This window comes from Diadema antillarum, unplaced genomic scaffold (assembly GCF_040938485.1).
Source record: "Diadema antillarum isolate AM-2024a unplaced genomic scaffold, OU_Dant_1.0 seq00000169_RagTag, whole genome shotgun sequence".
Lineage (NCBI taxonomy): Eukaryota > Metazoa > Echinodermata > Echinoidea > Diadematoida > Diadematidae > Diadema > Diadema antillarum.
In genome coordinates, this window is record NW_027271238.1 from 638,119 (window position 1) to 662,469 (window position 24,351).

Sequence of the window (24,351 nt, forward strand, 5' to 3'; positions counted from 1 at the left end):
AGACGTAATGGCAGTAGGCCTACACTAACAGTAGGCCTACACTAACAGTAGGCCTACGCTGTATTTTCAATAAATTTGCAGCTTTTTTTTCATACAGTACATTGTATTCTGATTTTTTTCCTGAGGCGATCACAGAAAGGAAAATCATCCGCTTCTTTGAGGAAATTCATATAATTCGATTTTTTTCACCACGCAAAGCGAATTTGCGAATTTTTTAATTAACAATTCCCAGAATCGCTAACACTGTGTACCGTCATCACACACTTCCATGAAATACACGTTTGCAAACTTTGGTATCATGCACACACATAAGTATTTCAAAATGGCTGACCAATAGTGAAGCCATTTTTCTCCTTTTATATTTTTATCATTTTATAAAAGATTTTATCATTAATAGGTCAACGTCTTCTTTACATGATTACAATGGCCATAGGGCAGTAATTAAAATGTCCATACAGTAGACACACACACACACACACACACACACACAAACACGAACACACACGTGATTATCAATGGTACCCTGATTTACTCCGTACAGGTATAAGAATGATTCAACATGTAATATATTATATAAACCTGACATTATTTAGCAGTATATTGCCTAATGTGTTATGTACAGATATCAGTGGAAACAAAACAGATCGAATTAGTACGGCTTCAATACCCACACTTTAACTCGCAAGACAAGAAGACATGATAAAGGTACAAATTCAATAACGAAGACAAAACATCATACACCTTTCTTGGGTAGACCAGGGTCTTACTGAAACAAGACATTTTTAGACCAGATTTGGACCTCCATTTTGCGATCTATGGGTCCAACATGAGAGTTGTCTGCTTCTTGTATCCCATGTATGCAAAAATAAATAAATAAACTTAAAAATGATTACAAGAGTTTTTTTCTTTTCTGGTCAATTCACTTTCACACAATAAGAGACAAAACAATCAGCCACTTAAACTTTACACTTGTCTTCTTTCAAAGAGAAGAAGACATATTCAAAGTACCGAGTATACCGGTATCGTGTGGGGCCATAATATTAAACTGTGTTTAAAACCCAGACAACACAAACGTAAGAAAATCTCACCTTTTCGAGAAAGGAAGTATACTATGTCTTATCAGCCAGGGTTTTTGTTTGCTTTTCTGCGTTTTTTTTTTTCAGGCACGTCTGCCATACAGAAGGGCGTGGTGGTGTCACAAAGTTTTCCTGTTTAGCCTGGCAGGAAGTTCAGAAATGGTTAATCTCTCTCAGAGAACGTTACAAGACACATTGTGGATGCCTGACCGGATACTACGGAGGTACTTGTATTATTGTAGCCACACTCGTCTGCGTTGGAATCATCAGGACAGAATGTTGTAGACTTGTGTAAAAGCGAGCTTTAGACCGGCAACGCGAACGCTATAGACGGCGCAGCCTCACTGGTGTAATACTGGAAACAGCTGTCTCGCGAATGTACAAAACACCATTATTTTAGCCTAACAGCGCCGCCTTTAGCGTTCTCGTCCAAAATCTAAAGCTCGCTAATAACTGTGGCAGACTATAGGTGCATAGAAGATTGTGTCGTCGCTGATGTTGTAGACCGAGGCTTGTAAGAATTGGCAGACATGTACGTGCATAGAAGATTGTGTCGACGCTGATTTGGAGGAGCGGGCGAAGTGTTGCGGAATCTACCACTTGAGCTTCCCGGGTAGGTACTTGTCGACGAGGGACTGATAGTACGGACGAAGAGCGTCAATGTCCGGGACAGAGTCAGATTTGGAGTACAGATCAAATTGACTGCGGGACAAAGAAAATATGAAAGGAGACATTATGAGACATTTGTTTATTGAGTCCATTGGAAGAAGTACTTACAGTAGAAGCTCACAAAATACAACTTGCGCAAGACATTATTCAGGCATTGATCATGGTTTATATAAGTTGCCATTTCTGGACTTTTTTTTGGCAAGCGCCATAAATTTGAAGGAAATGCCGCATCATGATTGTTTCACACATGGCAATATTATTGTTTACAGGTCTCTACATAACTGTTAAATCTCTCTCATGCTAAAGTCTATAAAAATCTTATGTGTCATTGAACACTACGCAGTAGGACGAATGAAATCTACAACAATCGCCAGCTACCGTGCATCGAATGGACAGTTGTGGAACTTGGTCCCCAAAATTATCATGCCGAGTAGAATTGTTGGCAAAGATGATTATATAATCAATCCAGGTTGTAGGTAACGAGTGATCTCGCGACAATCTGCAATCAGTGTTGTAATGCCTCTACAAGTTTTTTTTTTTTTTTTTCAAATTTCCAAAATTATCATGCCTAGTAGAATTGTTAGCAAAGATGATATTATGGTAATCAATCCAGGTTGTAGGTAACGAGTGATCTAGCGACAATCTGCAATCAGTGCTGTAATGCCTCTACAAGTGTTTTTTTTTTTTTTTAATCTTCGAGCTCTTCTACTTCAAAACGGTGCTTCTCATCCATCAAAGATTGTTTAGCAACTGGATGAGGGTTTGCAGTGTGGTGTTCCTGACAGTGGATGCAATTTGCTTTTTTGTACTCTTTCGGGTGTATAATTCTTTACGGGACACTACCAGAAGAGTGGAAGTCAACTCACTTGAACTCAAGAATCCACTTGAGCATCTCTTCGTCCCTGTTGTCCATGAGGTACGTGTACTCGCCGCTCCGGTGCCATGGGTAGAAAGAATGGAAGCGCACCATGTAGAGCCCCTCCTCCGGTAAGGTGGTCTTGTTCTTGATGAGCACGTGGTACATGTACTCGTCGTGACCCCATGACATCATCACGTTGTTGAGACCGCAGTTCTCCTTGTACATGCCGAGGCGCGTGTTGTAGCGGGGGTCTTTTATGTCCGGGTTATCTGCGAAGCTCTTTAAACCGTAAGCCACGGATTCTACCGGCTTGCAACCCACGGGGAATGTGTCGCCGACAGTTGACCACTGCACAAATACAACCCAAAGCAATGATATAACATCCTATAAGGTCAAATCTACATTACATGAAACCCACATTCTGCCCGAAGATTTTACATAGGCCCACCCAGGATAAACAATAATTAAGCGTAAAATTTCCAGACTTAAAATGGTCATACAGATACACTTCCTTTCCGTCAACTTTAACCCAGTTGAAGCCATATATTTTTCTACATCAATAGCAAGGGAATTATCTTTGCCAACACAACTTTGTGTCATGTTCGACGTAATATTGTTCAGGCTGCTAGTGGGAACCTAAGCATCTCAATATTCCATGCTTGATCCTAGTCCTTTCCTGAAAAGACAGCACAGTCGTCACTCGACACTGTGTAGCTTGGTCTTTGAGATACTCCCGATCGAGTCCGTTCATTTAGTCGTAATGTAGGCCTATAGCTGGAAATCATACATTTGCCTTCATATGAGAATGAGAATGCGAAATACATGCTTTCGATATATTCAAGTCAGATGTATATTATCAAGAAGGTAATTAATTTGCTTGAAAGTTCATCTACACTGAAGGTTGCGCGTAACAGGTTTCAATTCTCAGCTAGATCACAATACATGCATTATGAAATAACTTAGCGTCGGACATATTGACATAGGGAACAGATTAGATGACGGTACAGATTTTAAAAGAGTGAAAACTATCGTAAAATCTGAGGAGTGAACTGACGATGCGATGGGTCATTCCATCCTCACCTGTGGTTGACCATCCATGATCATGACTTTGCCCAAATCGTGGATGAGACCAATGAGGTGGAACCAGTCCTGATCCGGGTGCTTCTCCCGAATCCGCTCGGCCGTCTGAAATGCGTGGTAGATGTTTGGCAGCGACGTCTGCAGGAAAATACGATAAAATCGGTTTTATTCAATCCAAAGAGAAATTTGACGTGTAGAAAACTCGGGGGCAACTACAGGCCATTTCAACAAGTAGAAACAGGCAATGACGACAGGTCATACCAATGAGGCTTGTTGATACAACACTTCGATCCGTATTGTGTTCCCTACGTCGTCTGCTTATAGTACGAAAGGCGAGAGTCGAGCGAAAATATTGCGAAAGCAGGAGCGGATTCAGGAATGCCGTAAAGGGGAGGCGTCTTTACAAAATAATTTAAGGGGCGCACGCATCCCCCATTTTTCTTTTTATTTCTTTTGTTTCAGCCAAAAATAAAGAGCCCCCCGATCCGCCACTGCGAAAGAGTCGTGCGCAATTCATCGACTGTACAGGCATTGGCGACGCTACATACTGGTGCCACAGTTTAATGGACTGCGATATCGACATCAAACTTACGTCGGGATCGCTTTCATCGACGACGCTGTTGAGGAACTCCAGGGCTTCCATGACCGTCATCTCCTTGTGATTGAAGCCGAGCCATTTCTCGTGCTGTCAATGGGAGAAGAATGTTTGGATGAAAAAGGCAGAAAGGCAGCGTGAATACACTTATCCAAAACACTCATTAATAGCATTTTCATGATTATGCACTGTGCATAATCATTCGCTAGCAAAGGTTACAACATAATGTCAAAGTTTACAGCATTACCCGTATTGGATATAATAAGATAAGTGTGCGAATATTTCTCAATGCACGGGGAACAACAATTCGGTGCATTAATCAATGTAATGTTATTTAATTCTGAGATAAAGGGGTTTTAAGTTTATTGACTCTGTGAACTCAAACGATCTTTCTTCATAAATTTGTCATTTCCGTTTCTCCAGGAAATTGATATCGAAAGGATGAATGAGGGGTATTAGTGATGAGTATTGCATGGTGTTAGAAAATGACTCGTGTACATAAAACGCTTATTAACCGTCATGATACAACATGAATCACATACTGTACAGAAAAATGACGTCCACACAAATCCCACCCACATGCAATCTGAAATCATAACGTGTCATAAACTTATCAGGTACTATAAAGAAACCATATTCGTGGTGCTTTGGTAATGTTTCCGTTTTTGGTTCTACTTCTTACTTATCACTGGTGGGTGAAACAGAGTAAAATGTTCTCTTTCATGTTCATCTTTTGTTGTCCATAGGCAATAATTCTTTGTTTTGCTCACAGTATATATTCAAAAACCTCATTAATGTCAAATTTATCACAGATTTTGAAATTAACAACACATTTCGGAAAAAAAGCTCAAATTTCCCCCGTACTATATGAAATTTGTTATGAAAGACAACATAACAGTTACACAGTAGATCGCAACTCAGATGGTGGTACAGTGCACCCATGTTATAGCGAAATACGGTAAAATAATGAAGTAAAATTCTAGTCACAACGAAATAAAAATTCAGGTACCAACATTGTCATCTATATATGCACTATATTGTCTGGTTATTTAGAAAATTTGAATTAACGCAACCCCCCCCCCCCCCCCCCCACAACAACAACAACCTACAAAGAAACAAAAACAAAACGCTAGTCCCGAGGACTTCGTTTTAACGGGAGTAAACAGTGCATTAAAAAAAAAGTTTGAGAAGAGGGGTTTATTACTGGAGTGATGTTAAAAAAGTTATGATGACTCAACTTATACATGACTGTGTCACGGGAGTAGGATGACATCAGATAAATGATAACTGAACGAAGACGGTTTCTCTGGTAACATAATTAAGGCGTGTGTACTTCTAATACAGTAATAGTGATGACAATAATGCCTCCGGCACTCTTCGGGCGGAGGCATAAAAACGGTACATGTATATGTCTGCAATTCGCTGATCGTTAATTCACATGAAGCACATTGATGAAGATTTGCTTTGATAGCCGGATGCTAAAGACAGTAAGAATTTATGACTTTCATGGTCTGTATCTGACGGGCATTACAGAATGGACGTATACATGACAATGCTCTATGATACTCATTGAAAACCATTAATTATGATTGTTCTTTCCCTTGACCAAAACGAGTTTTGATAGCAGTGACAAGCGGGTAAAATAGTAACACCCTGACCTTAAACTTAACGAAGTCCCTCAGCGTATGCTTATTATGATGGTGCTAAAAATCATCCAGTGTACATGACATTCTATTCGTTGTTATCGAAATGTTCTGAACTGACTGTTCTCCCTTCCAGATTTGTATTCTCAGTGCATGGTTTTAACCACCAATACGCATTCTGCAATTACTCTGAGCGCTTTTGGTGAGGATACAGACGACCAGTGAAAAGCAGAATTCAGTGCCACACATAGAATCTCTGAAGCTTACAAAATGACTAACAGATGCATCCCGATGGAAGTATGAAATTAACTTGGAAATTAAAGTGATGGTAGAGTTTCCGTTGAAATGGGATTTGAGATTGAAAACGTTTAACCTTCATACTAGTACATGTATTTTTTAGACAGTGAGAAACCTCTTATGAAATATGAAGGAGAGTACAATTTAAAGAGGAATTCAAAGCTACTTGATGACAATTGGTTTTGAAATGGCTGAGATATCCAAAGCAAAGCAATCCTAATAAAAGACGGGACCAACCTTTTATTAAAGGGGTCGTATAGTTTTGGTTGAGTCCTAATTTCAGGTTTCTTACATTTTTGGTGAGATAATGAGAAACCTCTACTGAAACATGTAAGAGCATGTAATTCCACGAGGAATTCAATGTTTATTTGATGAAAATTGGTTTTGAAATGGCTGAGATATCCAAAACAGAGCGATTCTAATAAGTGTGGGACCCACACTTTATTACGATTGCTTTGTTTTACTTTGTTTTTGGATGTTTCAGTCATTCCAAACCCGATTTTCATCAAATAAACTTTGAATGCCTCTTAAAGTGGTATGTTCTGTACTATATTATAAGTGTTTTCTTAGTATCTCGCAAAAAGTTGAAGGAACATTTCTCATCTCCACCAATACTGTACTATCCCTTTAAGACTGCTCTGTTGTAATTTGTCTTCGGATACCTCAGTCATTCAAAAAGCGATTTTCATAAAATAGACTTGGAATTCCTCTTAGAATTGGAGGCTTCTTAACATCAATTTTCATAAAGTGGTTTCTAAATATCTCACAAAAAATTAAAAGCTAGTGAATTCTCACTTCAACCAATACTATACTATCCCTTTAACTATAATACACAATGTACCTTGATTCTGTGTATACTAAGCACTGGTCCTTTCCGCGCAGGTACTCCATAACAAACTTAGCTTCCAATTTGCTATTTAGATATTCCACACCACCGATCTATAACTGCCAAAAGACATACCAAATTTTCTTCGCCATCAAAGTTCGAATTGAAAATTGACAGGGAGAAGAAAAAAATTGACATGTCCGAAAAATATAGGTGTGAAGCACAGGTTTGTTTGTTTGTTTGTTTGTTTGTTTGTTTGTTTTTTTTTTTTGTGCAATCTACCGTACCTGAGACTATACAGAGGAGCTAGAGGGAAAAATAGACGTCATATTGACGATGTATCTACTTGTTTCTTAACGTAGTCGACCGTCTGGTGGGTGTGCATCTGGTAGTAAGTCCTCTTCACCGCAGCCATGACAGGATCTGTCTCATCATCCTGGGTGACGAAAATCAACAATATACTTTCACCTGAAAATTTCATCTAAAACCCGAGTAAAATAAGTTTAAATATGCATGAATACTATCGTTTAGATAGTAAAACGAAGTTGCATACTATTCGCTTATCACTCAAGTGAGCACGGAAAAGGGAATTTCTTATCATCTCTTTTGGTTAGAACGTTTACAAACTTGCTGAAAAGTTTACATGTCGGTGGTCATTTCGAGACTCGACTTTTGAATAACAAACGGAACATAAAGAGAAAGGTTGATCCTAAATATTTAACAGTTTTATGTACCACTCGCACACTCCATTAGGTAAATCTTATAATCCAACAAAAGGTGTTTAACAAATACATCCCTTCTGCATAACACATAGCTATCAAAAATTCTGGTCAGTACATGGCAAATCAAACTGACACAATTTTATAAACTTTATCATAAGAATTTAAAAAAAAACGTGAAACAGAAGCAAGTAAAGACACCCTTCCCCTCCCAACCAATTAGAGCAAAATAAAGTAGTAAGTAAACATAGGCACTGCTATTTACAACAGAAATTCATAGAACTGTTTAGCTTCAATCGCGGCTTTAAGACAATGCTATAGCTCAGGCACCTTACCCACCTCTTGGGGTAGACACCAAGCACAGTCTACTCACCGCAAATACTCTAAAATCGTCTACTTTCTTGCCGGGCTCAAAGGTTCTCTCGATCCCGAGATATTTCTTTTCCTCGTCCGAGATGTCCGGCCTGTAGATCGGTGAGGGATCGATGATCGTCCTCGTCTCCGGTGTGTTCTCCTGCATGATGTGCACAACAAATTGGGGTAAGACAAAAGAAAAATAGGGACAACTTCCAGAATGCGTTGAATATCAAAGTCGCGGAAAACAATGAGGTTACATAATTATAGCGACGACCGGATCATATTACAAAGCAGTGCTACTTGTGTAAGAAAGTAGACCCTAGTTCCCCGAACATCACATGACATTTTGACAATCAAGATGTCAAAGAAGAGACTGTTTTTCGATACCTGTGGATGTTTTCTTGTTGTTTTGTTTTCTATTCCCATCTGAACAAGGGCGTGTGCAAAAGCAAAGAAGCCATAGTGTAGCATCCTTGCCACAAGAATAAAGCTTTAACCAAGGAGTTATACTCGGCTCGCCTTATTTATCTCCTTGCTTTAACAAACACACCAGTAAGCGGTCTTTAAGATATTTCCAGGTGAGCAAGGTCAAATTATCTCTCTATTTTTTTCAGCGACTTTTATAACGGAGGAAGCCATGAGCTTGCAGTATTTGGTCGTTGCTGTTGCTACTATTATGCTGGTATGTTTGATTTGTTTTCTGTTCACGAACCAGCAACGGTACGGAACAGGTTCGAACCGCTTCCCCGGGTGAAAGAGTGTCAGTGATCGCTGTCTTTTAAACCCCATGAAGTGCGTTCACACTTTGCCGAAGACGGGAACAGACAACGCACACGTTGGCTCGTAGGCCTACATTGCAAAAGTTATACACTGTACTATACTACTCATGATCTGAAAATCTAAAATAGGGTATCGGAAATTGCCACACGACAATGAAATAGTGCAGTTACATAGCACTGCCGATAGGTCTCAGATAATGACGTTGCATTTCCTTGACATGAGGGAGTCACCATTAAACAAACTCGATGATCATTGTTTCACTGGAATTGGGAACAATATATGCAACAATGTAAAGTCATGCACCTTATATCGTAACCTTTTATATCCTAATAAATGTCTTCACACATTGGCAGCTTATGATAATGCAAAGAATGATAGCTCAAAGCTCTTTATAGCTATATACCCACGCTCAAGAGAATAGACTTGACGTACCATGAAAAGATGATTATTTGCATTGTGTATGACATCTTTCATAAATATGAATTGTATTTGTATCTCTTATATCAGCTGGATTCTATCTTACATTTGGTTGAATTATCAAATCTATCTGTAAAATATTGGCTATTATTCATCACACCACGAAGACGTTTTATACAGACCTGGAATCTGTTTATAAATTCAAATTCAAATTCAAATTCAAAGGTTTTATTTTCACTTCTTTCAACAGAATGTACAAAAAATATAGATTCGACATACGTTTGAAGGAATGATACATAGATAGCAAAGGATAACATTTGTCAATAATCATTACAAATTTCTGAAAGGCATTTTTCATACAGACATATTTATACATTCTGCCAAAAAAAGTGGAGGTATAACCCACTCAAAAGACTATGCTTGTACAACGTGGGCACCTCACAGGAAGAAAAAAAAAGGTGAAAACTTAACTACAAGTGTGCAGGATGAAAAAAGAAGTGGAAAAGGGGAAAGGGAAGAAGCATAAATACAAGTAAAGAGACGAGACAACTAAGAACAAAAAGCCTAGATCAATCGGTACATTCAAGATCAAACCAACAGAGACTATTAGCCATATTAGAAGTGTAGAGCGTCAAAAGCGACGAGAAAGTGATATATACAATTGTATGGTATTGCTGATAGCAGAACACATTATCTGTTCTGTGAAGGCACGTAAGTTTGCAATAGGAAAAACAGGGGATGCGATGCGGAATTCCGCGAAAGACGCGACCTAACAAGCCTATGAAAAATCAATAGCATCCTGGTGCCTACAAAACCTACTTACTGAAAAAGATAAACAAACAAAATTAATTTCTTTCTGTTACATTATAAGACTTAAGAAGGAATGATTTCAATCTTTTTTTGAATGAAAACAAAGAAGGAGCATTTTTTATGTCTGGACTAAGGGAGTTCCAGAATCTTGGGCCTGTATATATAAATGTCTGCTGAGCTAAAACCGTTCTAAGCAGGGGCAAATGAAATTCATTAGACTGTCTTGTTGGGTAACTATGGTATGTCAGGTTACGAGGAAACATAGAATCGAATATAAGCGGAAGACAGTTATTATTATAACTATACATAAATTGTCCTAAATGAAATAAAAACAAATCCTTAATTTTCAGAATCTTATTTTCAGAAAACAAAGAAGCTGTATGAGAGCAAGGAGCGGCATTACAAATGATTCGAAGTGCCTTCTTTTGTAACAATAAAACCCTATCTATATGTTTGATGCGTTTTCCCCCATGCCAAGATTCCGTAATTTAAATAAGGTAGTATCAAAGACGAATACAGTATGAATAATGAATGTTGGGGAAGAAACAATTTGAACCCGTTAATGACGCCTATATTGCGTGAAATAATTTTACAAACATAATCTATATGAAATTTCCAAGAAAGTTTATCATCTACTGTGATTCCAAGAAATTTTGTATATGAAACACTTTCTAAAACAGTGTCATCAAAATAAATATCCATATTCAAATTATCTAAAGTGTTACTAAAAAACATATACTTGGTTTTATTGATATTCAGGGACAGCTTATTAGCTCGTATCCAATCTCGTAAATTTTGTAACTCCGCATTTACTGTGTGCACAAGAATATTTGGATCTTCATGTGAATAAAACACATTTGAGTCATCGGCGAAAAGTATGAATGATAACACTTGGGAGGAAGCACATAAATCATTAATATAAACAATAAACAACAACGGCCCCAATATACTACCTTGTGGCACGCCACACATTACTTCTCTCATATCAGAGTTATAATTGTTTATTGAAACATATTGTTTACGATCAGTTAGATAACTCCTGAACCACTCCAAGGCCTTCCCACGTATACCATAGTGGGACAACTTATAAAGCAATATATTATGATTAATAGTGTCGAAGGCCTTGGAGAAGTCCAGGAAGATACCGATCAAATGAGAGTGATTATCTAAAGCATGTGCTACTTTATCAATAAAATTCAAAAATGCATGAGAGGTGCTATGCTTTTCTCGAAAACCAAACTGGGAGTTTGTCAGAACACAATGCGTCTTCAAAAAATTCATTGTTCTTTTATATATAATTTTCTCTAAGATTTTTGATATACAAGATAATAAAGAAATATATAGGTCTATAATTACTAATATCCAGGTTGTCACCATTCTTAAATATAGGAATAACTTTTGCTATTTTCATTTGTTCCGGAAACTGACCGTTTGACATTGACAAATTGAAAATATACACCAAAGGATCCACAATAGAATATATTGCTCCTTTTAAAATCATATTGCTTATATCATAACCTGCACTTTTTTTATTTTTCAAACCAGAAACAATATCAATAACCTCATACCTAGTGGTAGGAGTAAAGAATATAGAATGTGTATTATACTGATTCAAAAAATCAGTAAAATATTTATCAGTATTGGGAATTTCTTGAGCAATATCTTCTCCAATAGTTGTAAAATATTTATTGAAAATATTTACAATATCTTGAGAATTATCAATAATCTTGCCATCAAATCGAATTTTTGATATACCTGAGATTTCGGTAGATGTATTCATAGCTTGTTTTAACACATTCCACGTACTTTTTATATCATATCTATATCTCTGCAATTGCTTATGATAATATTTTTTCTTTTCTATACGTAATATTTTTGTGAGGGTATTTTTATATGAAGTGTATTTCAAACGTGCTTGCTCAGTTTGATTGATTTGATAAAGATTGAGCGTAAGTTGCAATCAATCGCAAACTACGTTTCATAAACAACTTTGCGATTGATCGCAAGTAATGCTAATTGTACTGAAAGTTACTGATTTTTCTTGAAATCAAGCGTAAGTGTCTTTATGTAACAGGACTTACGCCCAATATTGAACTTACGCTCAATTCATCGAGTTTAGTACGCGGGCGTAAGATCAATCGCAACCATTTATGAAACAGTCCCCTGGTATTACCAAGGAAGTACTAGGCAAGCTTGCCTAGTACCTCCTTGGTATTACTAAGTTGATACCGCCCATAAGTTGGTCTAATCCAGATTTACTGAGTCAGAGTATTCATCATGCTTTCAGCCTAAAGCGCCTAAATTTATGATCATTTAATATGCCTGCATGATGAGGCGTAAAACGACAAAAGACAGCGCAGCTGCACAGGGATGAATGGCAATACACGTAGAGTCTGATCATAAATGCAAAAGGTTAGAATTCCTAGACCTTTACATCATAGGCCTTCGCACGTTTTCACGTTTTATAACACAAATTGCATTGTGTATCAAGTTTTGCCCGAGATAAACACACTGTGTATCAAAGGGAAGGGGCCCTGAACTCACGGTGAGTTTCCGATACTGGACTCAGTGCATAAGAGATCTCTTTCACTTCTCTGATTGAATGCTCATGATGGGATATCTCACTGAAATAGGATCGTTTCCGTTAATTTTGTTTACGCAATCATGCAACTTGGTAAAACCAGGGAACCACAGTCAGTTGGGGTCGCCGGTGCGGTTAGTGCAAAACGAGACGTATGCATCTTTACTCCATTCGTTTCGTCTCGTATTGATATCGACAGTCCTATTATCTATATAGATCAATGATTGTGCAACTCTACATCCATGAACTGACCACGAACGGAAGAGCATAACCTGGACTGACATTGCCTGTTCCAGGCCTACATGATAGTTAACAACAGGAGATAAGATGTCTAACTATAGGCATATTAATATTTAACACATACGCACACAGAGCAAAACACTAAAATATAGGCCTACAATTAGTAGACGGTGATGTCATTTTGGCCCTAGCTTTCACGACTCTTAATAATAATCTGATCCCGCATAAACATTCTCATACGCCATGATTTGGCGAAAAAAAAAATCCCTACAGATAATTTGATCACCAACCAGATTAAAGTCCAAGTACATCAACAAGTCCTACATCCCCTCCCTCCCCCATCAGAAAACATCGTACATAATTATCGTATACACTGTATCGTCAGACCATCAAGGAGGTACATGTACAATGAGACTACTCGCTTAGTTGGCATATTATATAATATATACCTCCATGGTTAGACGAAAACCAAAATTGAATTTTGCAGGTTCATAGGGCGGCCTACTACATGTTTTTATATGCTGTATAGGATATGCCGGGGCAGGGAGGTGCCTGCACTTCCCTGATAGGGGAAGCACTAAATGCTCAGGTAATTCTCTCTCTGCATGGTCAGTGCATCGGTCATCCTTTCTGCGTTTCGCACTTGGCTGCGTCACAAAGCGACGGAGATACTGAGCTCTGGGCAAAGGAGGTGCACCCGTACCATACCATGGAGCTACTACTAGTACTAGTAATCCATGCCCGTATAGCATAACTGGGCATCCTTCTTGGTCTGTAGTAGCTCCATGGTCTGAGCAGCAGGGAGGTGAGGTCTGAGCAAGGAGTGGAGGAGCGTGCGTGTCCGTGCGCTCCCCTTTCACCCCCGGCCATGCCTCGGCCTCGGCCCTACTAGCTCAGCTGTAGTGTATACATGTTTATTACCTACCTACCCCTCCCGCACAAAGACAAACAAAATAAAACAAAGTAAAAACGGGTTTGATAATCATTGCGATAATTTGGTTCTCAACACACGACCAACATCTTAACAGGCCACATGCATTTATAGGAGAGAGTTTCGTCTGATCTGTGGTATAATATTCGTGTACACCATTTTCTTCACACCCATCACAAAAAGGGGAGATATACGTTAACGCTGCGATTTTTATGAGGATATAATCGTGTGGTATATATATTCCATATGCATATATGAGTACATCAATTTTCTTCTCTAGGTTTATGACCGCAAGCCTAAAGATCAGTATTATAAATTTAGGTAAAAGCCCGGAAATTATCGAGACTCCTGCTAAACAACCAGGATCCAAGGAGTAGGAGGTGTTATAGCGGAGGAAGGAAGTATATCTCTTGAGGGTCAGGCTCAGTCATACTGCCTCAGTAACTGTACGTACGAATGATATTTTCTTGACTCGAGCAATATACATTAATAAAATAGCCTGACCCTGTATTAAACGATAAAGATACAACACTGAACTTACCATGGTGTTACTTTTGTGGGATTCCAAGGGATTAATGGCGAGAAACGGTTGTTGCTGTGCGCAGGATGCTATTTAATACTGATCACGTACCACTGGCGCGGTGACAGGAGCAGTGCTGATTATGTATCTCACTGTAGCGGTCCTTTCTCCGTTATGCATGCCATCTGCAGTGAAATGTTTACAGTCGATCTGCCAAGACGATGCCAATCGGCTGCGACGAGTGTGCGGCTGCGCAGACTTTAGACGGGCATTCCGATCCGGAACCGGTTTTTTCTGGTTCTGTGTGGGAGGTTTCATTGGGCGTCGGGTAGGGTGTGTACGTACGTACCATATTGACAGAATATAAATCCTGGGGGGGGGGGGGGGGGGGGGGGGGGGAAGCATGCGGTGAGGGAAATAAAGTGAACTGAATTGAAGGAATCATCACAAAGGGATCTCTCCGCCTCACTACTACACACTACTAAATTATAGGCCTACAATTTTGACATTATCACTGGCGGATCCAGAGGGGGGCGCAACCGGCGCACGCCCCCTTTTATTTTCGTGAAAAACAAAAGAAATAAAAGGAAAAAAAATGAAATTTACCCGGAAGTGCCACCAGAAATATTAGTCACGCCCCCCCCCCCCCCATACAGAATTTCTGGATCCGCCCCTGATTATGGTCGTGGAATGTTGCTGCATCCTGCACTGTGTTTCAGTTTCACGAATGAGTCAATATCATTACTGTACTTCCATAGTGTATTCTTGTGGCAAACCCATATCGCCAGATAACGAAGACTGCATTGTAAGCCTGTTCATATTATTCTATGCAGTAAGTCTACAAGATATCACTGTACACAGTCATCAAAGCATGAACGATTGTCTACTTTTTAAATGCACGTGTTCATTACGGCGTTCAGAAGGGTGTGAAGGGGGCGCAACCGAGTGTCACGAATGGCGCGATTTGATTGGATATTCGGTGTCCACCCATGAGTTATCATATTATTCACATAGAGATCAGCGATCATGAAATCGCTTCGCGCAGGGTGCTCTGTATTTACGCGGCGATTAAATTTTCGTGCATTTTGCGTAGCCAAAAGCTATATAGCGCAGAAAATAGAACACGCAAATATTTTTGCTTGCCTTATGTTCCAGTATTTGATGTCTTGATTCCGCTCGAAGCAAACCTATACATTCATGCAGAATCAGTTTAATCATTATCTTAATCGGATCAGTATAGCGTACTATGATAGGCCTACACTACAGGTAGGGCCTGTACTATAGGCTATAAATGGAAGGACAAGGAAAACATGGCACGACATGATTGTTGATCACAGACAAAAAAAAAAAAAAACATGAAGAGAACGCGGAATACCTGCCATTTTTTCTTACAGGAAAACTGAAAAAATTGCCCCATGTTCATTATCTGTCTCAAGTGTATTTGAAGAGATAAGTATATGGCATTCAGTTTGTTCCTGTGGTGCAAATGTTACTGTTATAGCCGCTCTCTCTCATCAAAGAACAAAACTAGATGAAACCCGGCATTCAGAACCATAGTCCCCCCAAAAAAGTTCAGTAACAATGGATAGCAAAACGGGTGCAGAAAATTGAAAACAAAGACAAACAAAAATATACCATTTTAAATGAAAATTAACTGTCCCAATTAAATATCAGCTGTAGAGAATCGAACTTTCTGTGATCTAGAGTAGTTGACTTGGAAAAACAAGTACTCTCACACAAGATTTCATCATGATTATTTTCATACACTATTTGATAGGCCTATGTATACCCAGGGAGGTGGAAGAATTCCACCTCAATGGTATACCAAAGACCAGGGAGTGGTCCTTAATTAGTGCAAATCTGGCACTTACGTTACACAATCACCCGGACACGCTTCTCTGTTCTTTCCGGGGTTTGCGCACTCATGGCGTCTGTCACGAAGGTGCGTCGACCGCGTGGTTGAGTTTTATTCAACATTAATCCAGATGTTACGTAACAATGCCAAAAACTGGATAGGTATTATGCAGGTATATGTACTGGCAATTTAATTTCTTTAGGATCCGGTCGTTTCATTCGTATTAAGTTATCATCTTATCACCCCCCCCCCCCCCTCTCGTACGTAGCCTAGATTCAAGACTGCTGCGAAGCTAATAACAGGAAAGTGTGTGTGTGTGTGCGTGTGTGTGTGTGTGTGTGTGTGTGTGTGTGTGTGTGAATGTGTATGCGTGTGTGTGTGTGTGTGTGTGTGTGTGTGTAAAATATCATAGGTTCGGATTTGTATCTGATAAATTATGTTCCTTTTGTAAAAAGGAGGATGAGACGTATCCAAATGATATTTCTGTTTTGTGAACAAGTTCAAAGAACTTGGCAAGAAATGATAGATTAGATTTGAGGGGAATAGATATTATGGTGATTGGAATTAATTTTTTATGGGGATTCAAGGAAACCCTCATAGAATCAAAATGTTATTCCATCGTTTCTGTCATGAAATATATATAGTATATATAAAATATGCATTAAATATATATAAAATGCATATATATATATATATATATATATATATTTCCAGATCAAAAGGAGTACTTCATTCAATGAATTAAATCTTACTGACGATTACAGATTACAAAGATCAGGAAAAGGAATTAGCGACTAAAACTTGTAAAATGGGGTAACATTTATTGAAACGGGAAGAGTTAACTAGGGAATGTAAGTGAAGTATTGTAATTTTGTTGAATTTATTTCTTATCATTTTGTTCGGTGGTCTGTAGAATGTGTTTGGGTTTTCATTGTTGGTTGTAAGTTTTTTTTTTCACCTTCCTATAGTACTGTAACTTTGTGATTTGAGTATTTGAGTGAGAGTGTGAGCGGGTTCACTTGACATGGGGTTGGGTATATCATGGGGGGGGGGGGGGTAGGAGGGAAGGGTGCCATGTTCCTTTTGTTTGATGTGTTTGCCTTTTCTTCAACCATTTTTAAAGACAAAATTCTCTTTTTCGTTCGTAATTTTGACAATTTGGAATGAAGTTGTCATAATGAAATTTGTATTATTTTGCAATTAACTGATTTGTGTAATGTTATTGTTCATATGAAAAAGAAAGAAAGATGAGATCGACAAAAAATGCCAAAAATGTGTGTGAGGGTGTGTGTGTGTGTGTTTGTTTGTTTAAACCTTGACTATAATTTTGTACCGGTATACTTAGATGTTTTCTCTTCACTTGCGCCACAATAAGTATAACAAACATAGGCCTACATAACGTGCATGTTTTCCACAAAATCATTCCAAACACACACAGCTTCTTCCACAACATAAATGTACCTAATACTACTGCATGCCTCTTATAACTAGAATGCCCATACAACACCCAACTTACAAGCAAAAGCAAGCAGAGAAAACAGTGAATGATCGACACGAACACAAAAGTTAATTTTATTCCTCGATCACGTTTATTACGCCTGTGATTATTTCGACCATCGGCGTCCACCAAAAATTCGAGTTCATATCGCAGCAATGCGAGTCAGCAATGCTACAGAAGAAAAGATTGCCTCCGTTCTAATGGTAACATTTAGATAGCCACACACACATGATACACACAAACTCAATCTCTCTCTCTCACTCAAACTCATTAACATCTAAAAATCTCGCTTCTAAACATCAACTTTTTGTATTCACAATAATATGATACACAAAAAATCAAGCAAACATTGCATAACACACGCACATGCGTATATACGCCCATATTACATTTCAAGCTGCATAAATAATTAAATACTCTTTCATCTTAAAGTGTTTACATTTTACAGTATTTATAGTCAAATTATTTGTAAAAGACAAGCACCCCGAAAACTCTCCATTTCCGCAAGTACCGACTTAATTTACATCATCCAAGAATATACAGATTCGACACATAATGATGTTTTCAAAATAAAACAAGACGAAAACAGGACGAAACTGTACATCATGAACAGGGCAAAATATACACAAGAACTTTATATAAAAGAAACCATCATCCATAGCCTACACAGCAATCATGGACACAACATAAAGTCATTACATACTTATATCCCTGTATACAGCGCAATAATAACTAGAGAGGGGCCGTCAAAGGCGGCAGACCCACGCCTAAGTACAAAGTCGGGGTAAACATAATGTGCATTCGGTCATCTACCAGAATTCGGCCACTTAATTGCCAGTGTGCTTTATCACCAGCCAGTGAGTTCTACCAAAGATCGTACACTGAAGTGTACGATCTTTGGTTCTACAGTCACATCACACGCAAATCACATAATTACACATACGGTATTAACACTCATTCACGTACAGGAAAGTCCTTAAGTCTCCTCCAAAAATCCATCGAAAATCCCAAATTCCACCGTCAAAAGTGCAGAATCGGAACTTTTCCAAGCGCGCGCGAATTAAGTCCAGTTTTAAGAGTATTGTCTACGCGACGGGTCGCGGAAAAAGCGCTAAAAATCGAGAAATACGCCGTTTTCTTGCGGGATATTTTGATTATAGCAAGCCGAGAGTGTGATGATATCAAAGGTCGTATGAGTGTACGATCTTTGATGGTATCCACAAAAGCAAAAAAGAAAAACAAAATTTACGTACCCCCTAGGCAATTACCCCTATGATTAGTGTCTACGGGAATTATTCAATGCAAGGGTTGAATGCAAATGTCTACTGCACCAGTATTCGGCCACCAACGAGCGCCGCAACGTCCCCGGTGCAATTTTGCACCAACAGTGTAGAGCGCGATGCATTTTCAGCGGCCTTGCACACGCATTGACATTGAGCACGCATATCGTGCAGTGTGACTGCGACCGAGCAAAATGCTCCTCCAACGAAAAAAACAATCAATGTTAATTTGAAAAATCATCAAATATCAAAGGTCGTATGAGTGTACGATCTTTGATGGTATCCACAAAAGCAAAAAAGAAAAACAAAATTTACGTACCCCCTAGGCAATTACCCCTATGATTAGTGTCTACGGGAATTATTCAATGCAAGGGTTGAATGCAAATGTCTACTGCACCAGTATTAGCCCACCAACGAGCGCCGCAACGTCCCCGGTGCAATTTTGCACCAACAGTGTAGAGCGCGATGCATTTTCAGCGGCCTTGCACACGCATTGACATTGAGCGCGCATATCGTGCAGTGTGACTGCGACCGAGCAAAATGCTCCTCCAACGAAAAAAACAATCAATGTTGATTTGAAAAATCATCAAAATACGGGCCAGTTTGTGATGACGGAGAACGAACTTTCATAAATCTAGAAGGACATAGTCCCTCAAATAGGCCTAAACGTAAATTTCGGAATTCTTACGAACATTTGAGCAGCGAAGTCGGATCGTTGGGGAGTTTATGTCTTCGTATGGTAGCGGAAAATCGCAAAGTGAGAAACGGGAAATTTTCGGAATGGTCACTATACCATGGGGTCAAAACTTCAAGGTCACACAGAATTTGCAAGGGTCAACCGATTATCACCAAAATCTAATCGATTCTTTCCTGTCATTATCCAAACATTCCCTGAACATTTCGTGCAAATCCGTTTTCCCGTTCTCTTGTTATCTTGTACACAAACAAACAAACAAACAAACAAACAAACAAACATACAAACAAACAAACAAACAAACAAACAAACAAACAAAAAAAAAACAAAAAAACAAACAAACAAACAAACAAACAAACAAACATACGGAACCCTTTACATAACCCCCTGCCGATTTTCATCGGCGTGGGTAACAAACTCTTAAGTGTCAAAATCCCATCATGGATATGAAATTACGCTGAAGCAGCAAGAAAGGTGGAAAGTGCAAAAAATACCACCTATTACTTGAAATATAACATTGGGGGTCATCCCACTAGACCGACACCCACGAGTCATACAGCCCATGAGTTCGACATTGAAAACAGGTCCATGAGTCATACAGCTCACGAGTCATACGGCCCATGAGTTCGACACTAGGCAAATAAAGCCCATGACAACATGGGGCTTAATGTGTTGGTCTCGTGGGCCTTGTTAGCTTAGTGTCGAACTAATGGGCTGTATGACTCGTGAGCTGTATAACTAATGGGCTGTATGACTTGTGAGCTGTATGACTCGTGGGTGTCGGTCTCGTGACGTGCACCCTAACATGGCAGGGAATAACATGGGTTGATTCATTGGAAATGTCGATCATAACACAAGAGAAATCTGTAGAGCACAAGACGGTATAGTTAGCTGGAAAAAAGAGATGCCTCCACGATTGCTAGCACTCAAAAAGTCAAGAATATGAATGCAGCATACAACGGCAAGCTTGATGTGACGAAAAACGAAACAAAACAAAACACACACCAAAATAAACCACGAAACTAGTTAAAGATAACGTCTATTACGAACCCTGGTGCTGTACCACACTTCCGGCAGTGTATCGTACATACGCACGCAGGTACATTAACATAAGTAATCCCGATGTCGTACACAGCATGTATACAGTATGAAGTCCTGATGAATATATTCGCAGAAACAAACACGGTAAGTTCAGACACATACAAATGGTTTTTCTTCAGACACGTCCTTCAACTTTATGCAACATTTTTCAGTTCCTATCTTCAAAAACAAAAATCCTATGCCTTTCAGGCAATTTGTTTGCGCAAACTGGTTTGTTGAATGATAGTGCCCTACCCACAACACACTATTAAAATAAGAAAGCGCATGTTAAAACTGCTGTCAAACACGCAGATACTGCAGACGAACAGTAGTAGACATGCAATTTTAGTACATACATCAGAATGGAATATCTTCGCTTGTAACCGGTAATAGTACAATTACATACAAAGTTTCGCACATTGATTAGTGGCATCTACAACAGAAAAAATAACCAGGTGGAAAAGAAGATTCCCAGAATATTATATTTCTACCCTCAACAATGTTAATCCAAGAATAGCGCAACTTATAAAATCACACTCGTGCGCTCTTTGTCTATTCCTACACAGAACAGAAACCGATCGGTGTGAATACTTCCGCGAGTCCTCGGGTGGTTTGCATAAATAAATGTAAACCGGTACATAAACCGATCTATCAACATTATAAGTAAATCAATGTATGGAAAGATATCAATGCTACTTCAACAGTATCTACTTTCTTTAAACGTTTTACCCAAACACGCCAGTATGTTGCTATAACATGTGAAACGTCCACAATGGAATATCTATAAGAAACATTAATTAATTTTACACTCTGACCATTTTGTGGTTCCTCATTTCAATATGGATCATGCTGAGGTTATGGGAAGTGAGTAGGCCTATTCAGGCAAAGAAATTAACAATCTGAGAACACGATTCGAAAATTAGTTCATGAAACTGGATTAAGACCTTCACACTATAATGACATGTATTCCCACGAAACTACACAGATGGAAATAGCAACGGAGCAAGACCTTCAGAATCCAATTCTTGGTGCACTCTAGCAAAAACCTACAATCCTTGAGATTGGGATTTTCATTGTAAGACTCCGCACACTGTCTACACGTCTGCTGGCTTGAATCAGGGAGGTGGGAAGCCCACCTCCCTGCTTGAATAATCTTTCTTTACCTTGGATAGTCACAGAACACTGAATCTATCGTCTGCATGGGGTAGGAAGCCCATCCAGATTCTGGGCTGCTTTCTTTCTACATCTTTTATCCCCCCCCCCCCCCCCCTCCCCGACTTCTAACCAGGGACGTAACAGCGACATACGTCTGATAGTGCGTTCCTGAGAAATTTGTCCATCCGAGAAAAACAAAAATACAACAACAGCACCAAAATCCCACACACCCAAACACACATACACGGGAAAACAACCAAAACAAAAAAAGACAAGAAGAACAAGAACGATAACAACAGGAACAACAATATTTTGTCGGATACTAGTAAATTTTGAGGGTCGCGCTGACACATTGCTTCAGCCAGTGAGTGTCACATTCTTACGATGGAAAGGCTGACATAAAACAAAAAAAGTTCAGGTGGACACTATGCAAAATGGAATTTTCTTATAATTACCAGTAAGATAATCTATGCTTATCATCAGATTACTTGACATGGATTTAGATATGTGGGACAGTTATTGTAGTACCCTATTATGGGATAAAAATTGATATTTCAGTATTCATTACAGCAGAGTTCTGCACTGACTTCCAACCTCAATCACACCTTCTTATATCATGTTCAGCAATTATGATCTTTAAAGCACAATCTTCAAAATACGTACAATTTCTCATATTGTAATTTTTGTGTCCTGGAGTATTACTTCATCTCCGTCCGTCTCATTTAAAAATGGACTATGTTACCATGACACCCAAAATCTGGATAAACAATTAACATTGCATTAAAAGTGTCGTTTGACCCTTACAACAACACTGAAAGAAATGAGGCAAATTAAACTTAAAGTGAGCTGCTGTTGGGCTTCTTCTGTCAATATGTTGTGTGTTATGAGAGTATGATGCACAATTAGTTGCTGAATCAGCAAGGTTATGATATAAGTGCTGCATATGGGGTATCCTCCATGTGTGTGTGTGTGTTGTTGTTGTTTTTTTATACTTAGAGAGCCATACGTGATGGCACACGTGCTTCTCTGTTTACACAGCACTTCAAAGGCCTTCTACAGATATACTGTTGACTCAAGCTCTCATCCTCCACCCACATACACACAAACACACACACAAACACACACTTGTGCCTTGTCATTACATTTTGGCAGTTTGTCCATGCAGGTTCCATACACTGATGAAGCGAATGCAGTCTCTTGCAAATGCACTACTGTAACTAAAAGGCAGTCGAATTCAAATTTGCGATCAATGAACTGAATAACATCTTTACCGCTATCGAGTAATGGAATAATGGACAATCGCGTACTTCAAATTTTGTGTGGATCACACTTATACTTGCTATAAAAGTGAGGCCCAAACAATTAAAATGGCTGGTTATAACCACTGAGTGATACCTGTACTACACAAAATTGTGAGTTTGATGTGGGTTTTGATGGCATGTATTATCTTGTGCTGGGAATAAAAAGGTTTATAGAGATATATATTTTTTTTTCTTCAAAACCATATTTCCTTGTCTTGGACTAGGGAAAACTTACCAAATATGTTGAAAACATATAATTACGCTTGATTCCATCAAAAGTGCACATCTTGCAGCTCATAGGGATCCCACTTCAAAACAGACCAGTGCAAATCACTTAACCTTTATACAATGATCGCAGCTACCCTAGTGATATAACGGAATGCCCCCTAGCTGATTTGTAGTTAGGCTTCTTAAGCTGCCGTCAGGGTCACAGCACAAAAAGTGTGCAATTGTTGTCACTGATCAAAGAGGCAGAGTCCAAAAGCACACTGCCAGAGTTTGCCCAGGGGATTGTAAAAGGCATTAATAAGGAATTATAGTATGGAAATCAAAGTTAATGTTATAAAAGTACTTTTTTTCACACGTACAGAAACATGAAGCAAAGTCTAAATCAGGCAGAAACCAGTAGGAATCACCAGAGTGAAATAAAAACATGAGGGACTTGACCCTTGAAGCGATTTTGCCTTGGAACTTGCCGTGGTAGGATGTTAGTGCGAACACTATAAACAAAAAACAGAAATGACTACTAGCAAATTGAAGGTTGATAGACGATGCAATGTGCAGTTATTTTAAGAGCATATGTCCCTAATGGACTGCTAAGATAATCTTTGCTGTGCTTTAGTTCTCAAGTTGACACAGCGTACGAACACAGAGAATGATGGGTGAATGACTTTTCAATTCCTTTCCCTACATCAAACTTCCCTGGTGACAAAAGCAATAAAGGAGAAGACACTTTCGTCACGTTTCTTCAAGCACAGTTCAAGCTTGGTGTGACACAGTTGAGCCATGTCAAACACAGTTTATTCATGAGCTAAAAGACCTCTTCGCCGACACTTACTAGCCCACTACTTTCAATTGAACTTTTCTCC

General features: G+C 38.9%; 1 protein-coding gene across 2 annotated transcripts; it reads right to left on the bottom strand.

Annotated features, from left to right (window-relative positions):
- Window positions 1–1,426: 1,426 nt before the first annotated feature.
- On the bottom strand, window positions 1,427–14,561 carry LOC139728194 (inositol oxygenase-like). Of its 2 annotated transcripts, XM_071639157.1 has the most exons (7): window positions 14,422–14,561; window positions 8,138–8,278; window positions 7,392–7,481; window positions 4,277–4,369; window positions 3,685–3,822; window positions 2,612–2,952; window positions 1,427–1,778 (listed from the first exon to the last, which is right to left on the bottom strand). In XM_071639157.1, the coding sequence occupies exons 1-7, from the start codon at window positions 14,422–14,424 to the stop codon at window positions 1,670–1,672; spliced, it is 915 nt and encodes a 304-aa protein (XP_071495258.1). In that variant the 5' UTR covers window positions 14,425–14,561; the 3' UTR covers window positions 1,427–1,669. The 2 variants fall into 2 exon arrangements, with proteins under 2 accessions (XP_071495258.1, XP_071495257.1); XM_071639156.1 differs by lacking the exon at window positions 14,422–14,561 and having other exon boundaries at window positions 8,138–8,369.
- Window positions 14,562–24,351: the final 9,790 nt, after the last annotated feature.

What these genes read in the sequence shown, in the direction of transcription:
- LOC139728194 (XM_071639156.1), bottom strand. Translation starts at nt 8,284, where the DNA reads ATGCAGGAGAACACACCGGAGACGAGGACGATCATCGATCCCTCACCG. An exon ending in ACGATTTTAGAGTATTTGCG is followed by an intron (nt 7,482 to 8,137) that starts GTGAGTAGACTG and finishes TTCGTCACCCAG; the next exon opens with GATGATGAGACAGATCCTGT. An exon ending in TCGACTACGTTAAGAAACAA is followed by an intron (nt 4,370 to 7,391) that starts GTAGATACATCG and finishes TCCCATTGACAG; the next exon opens with CACGAGAAATGGCTCGGCTT.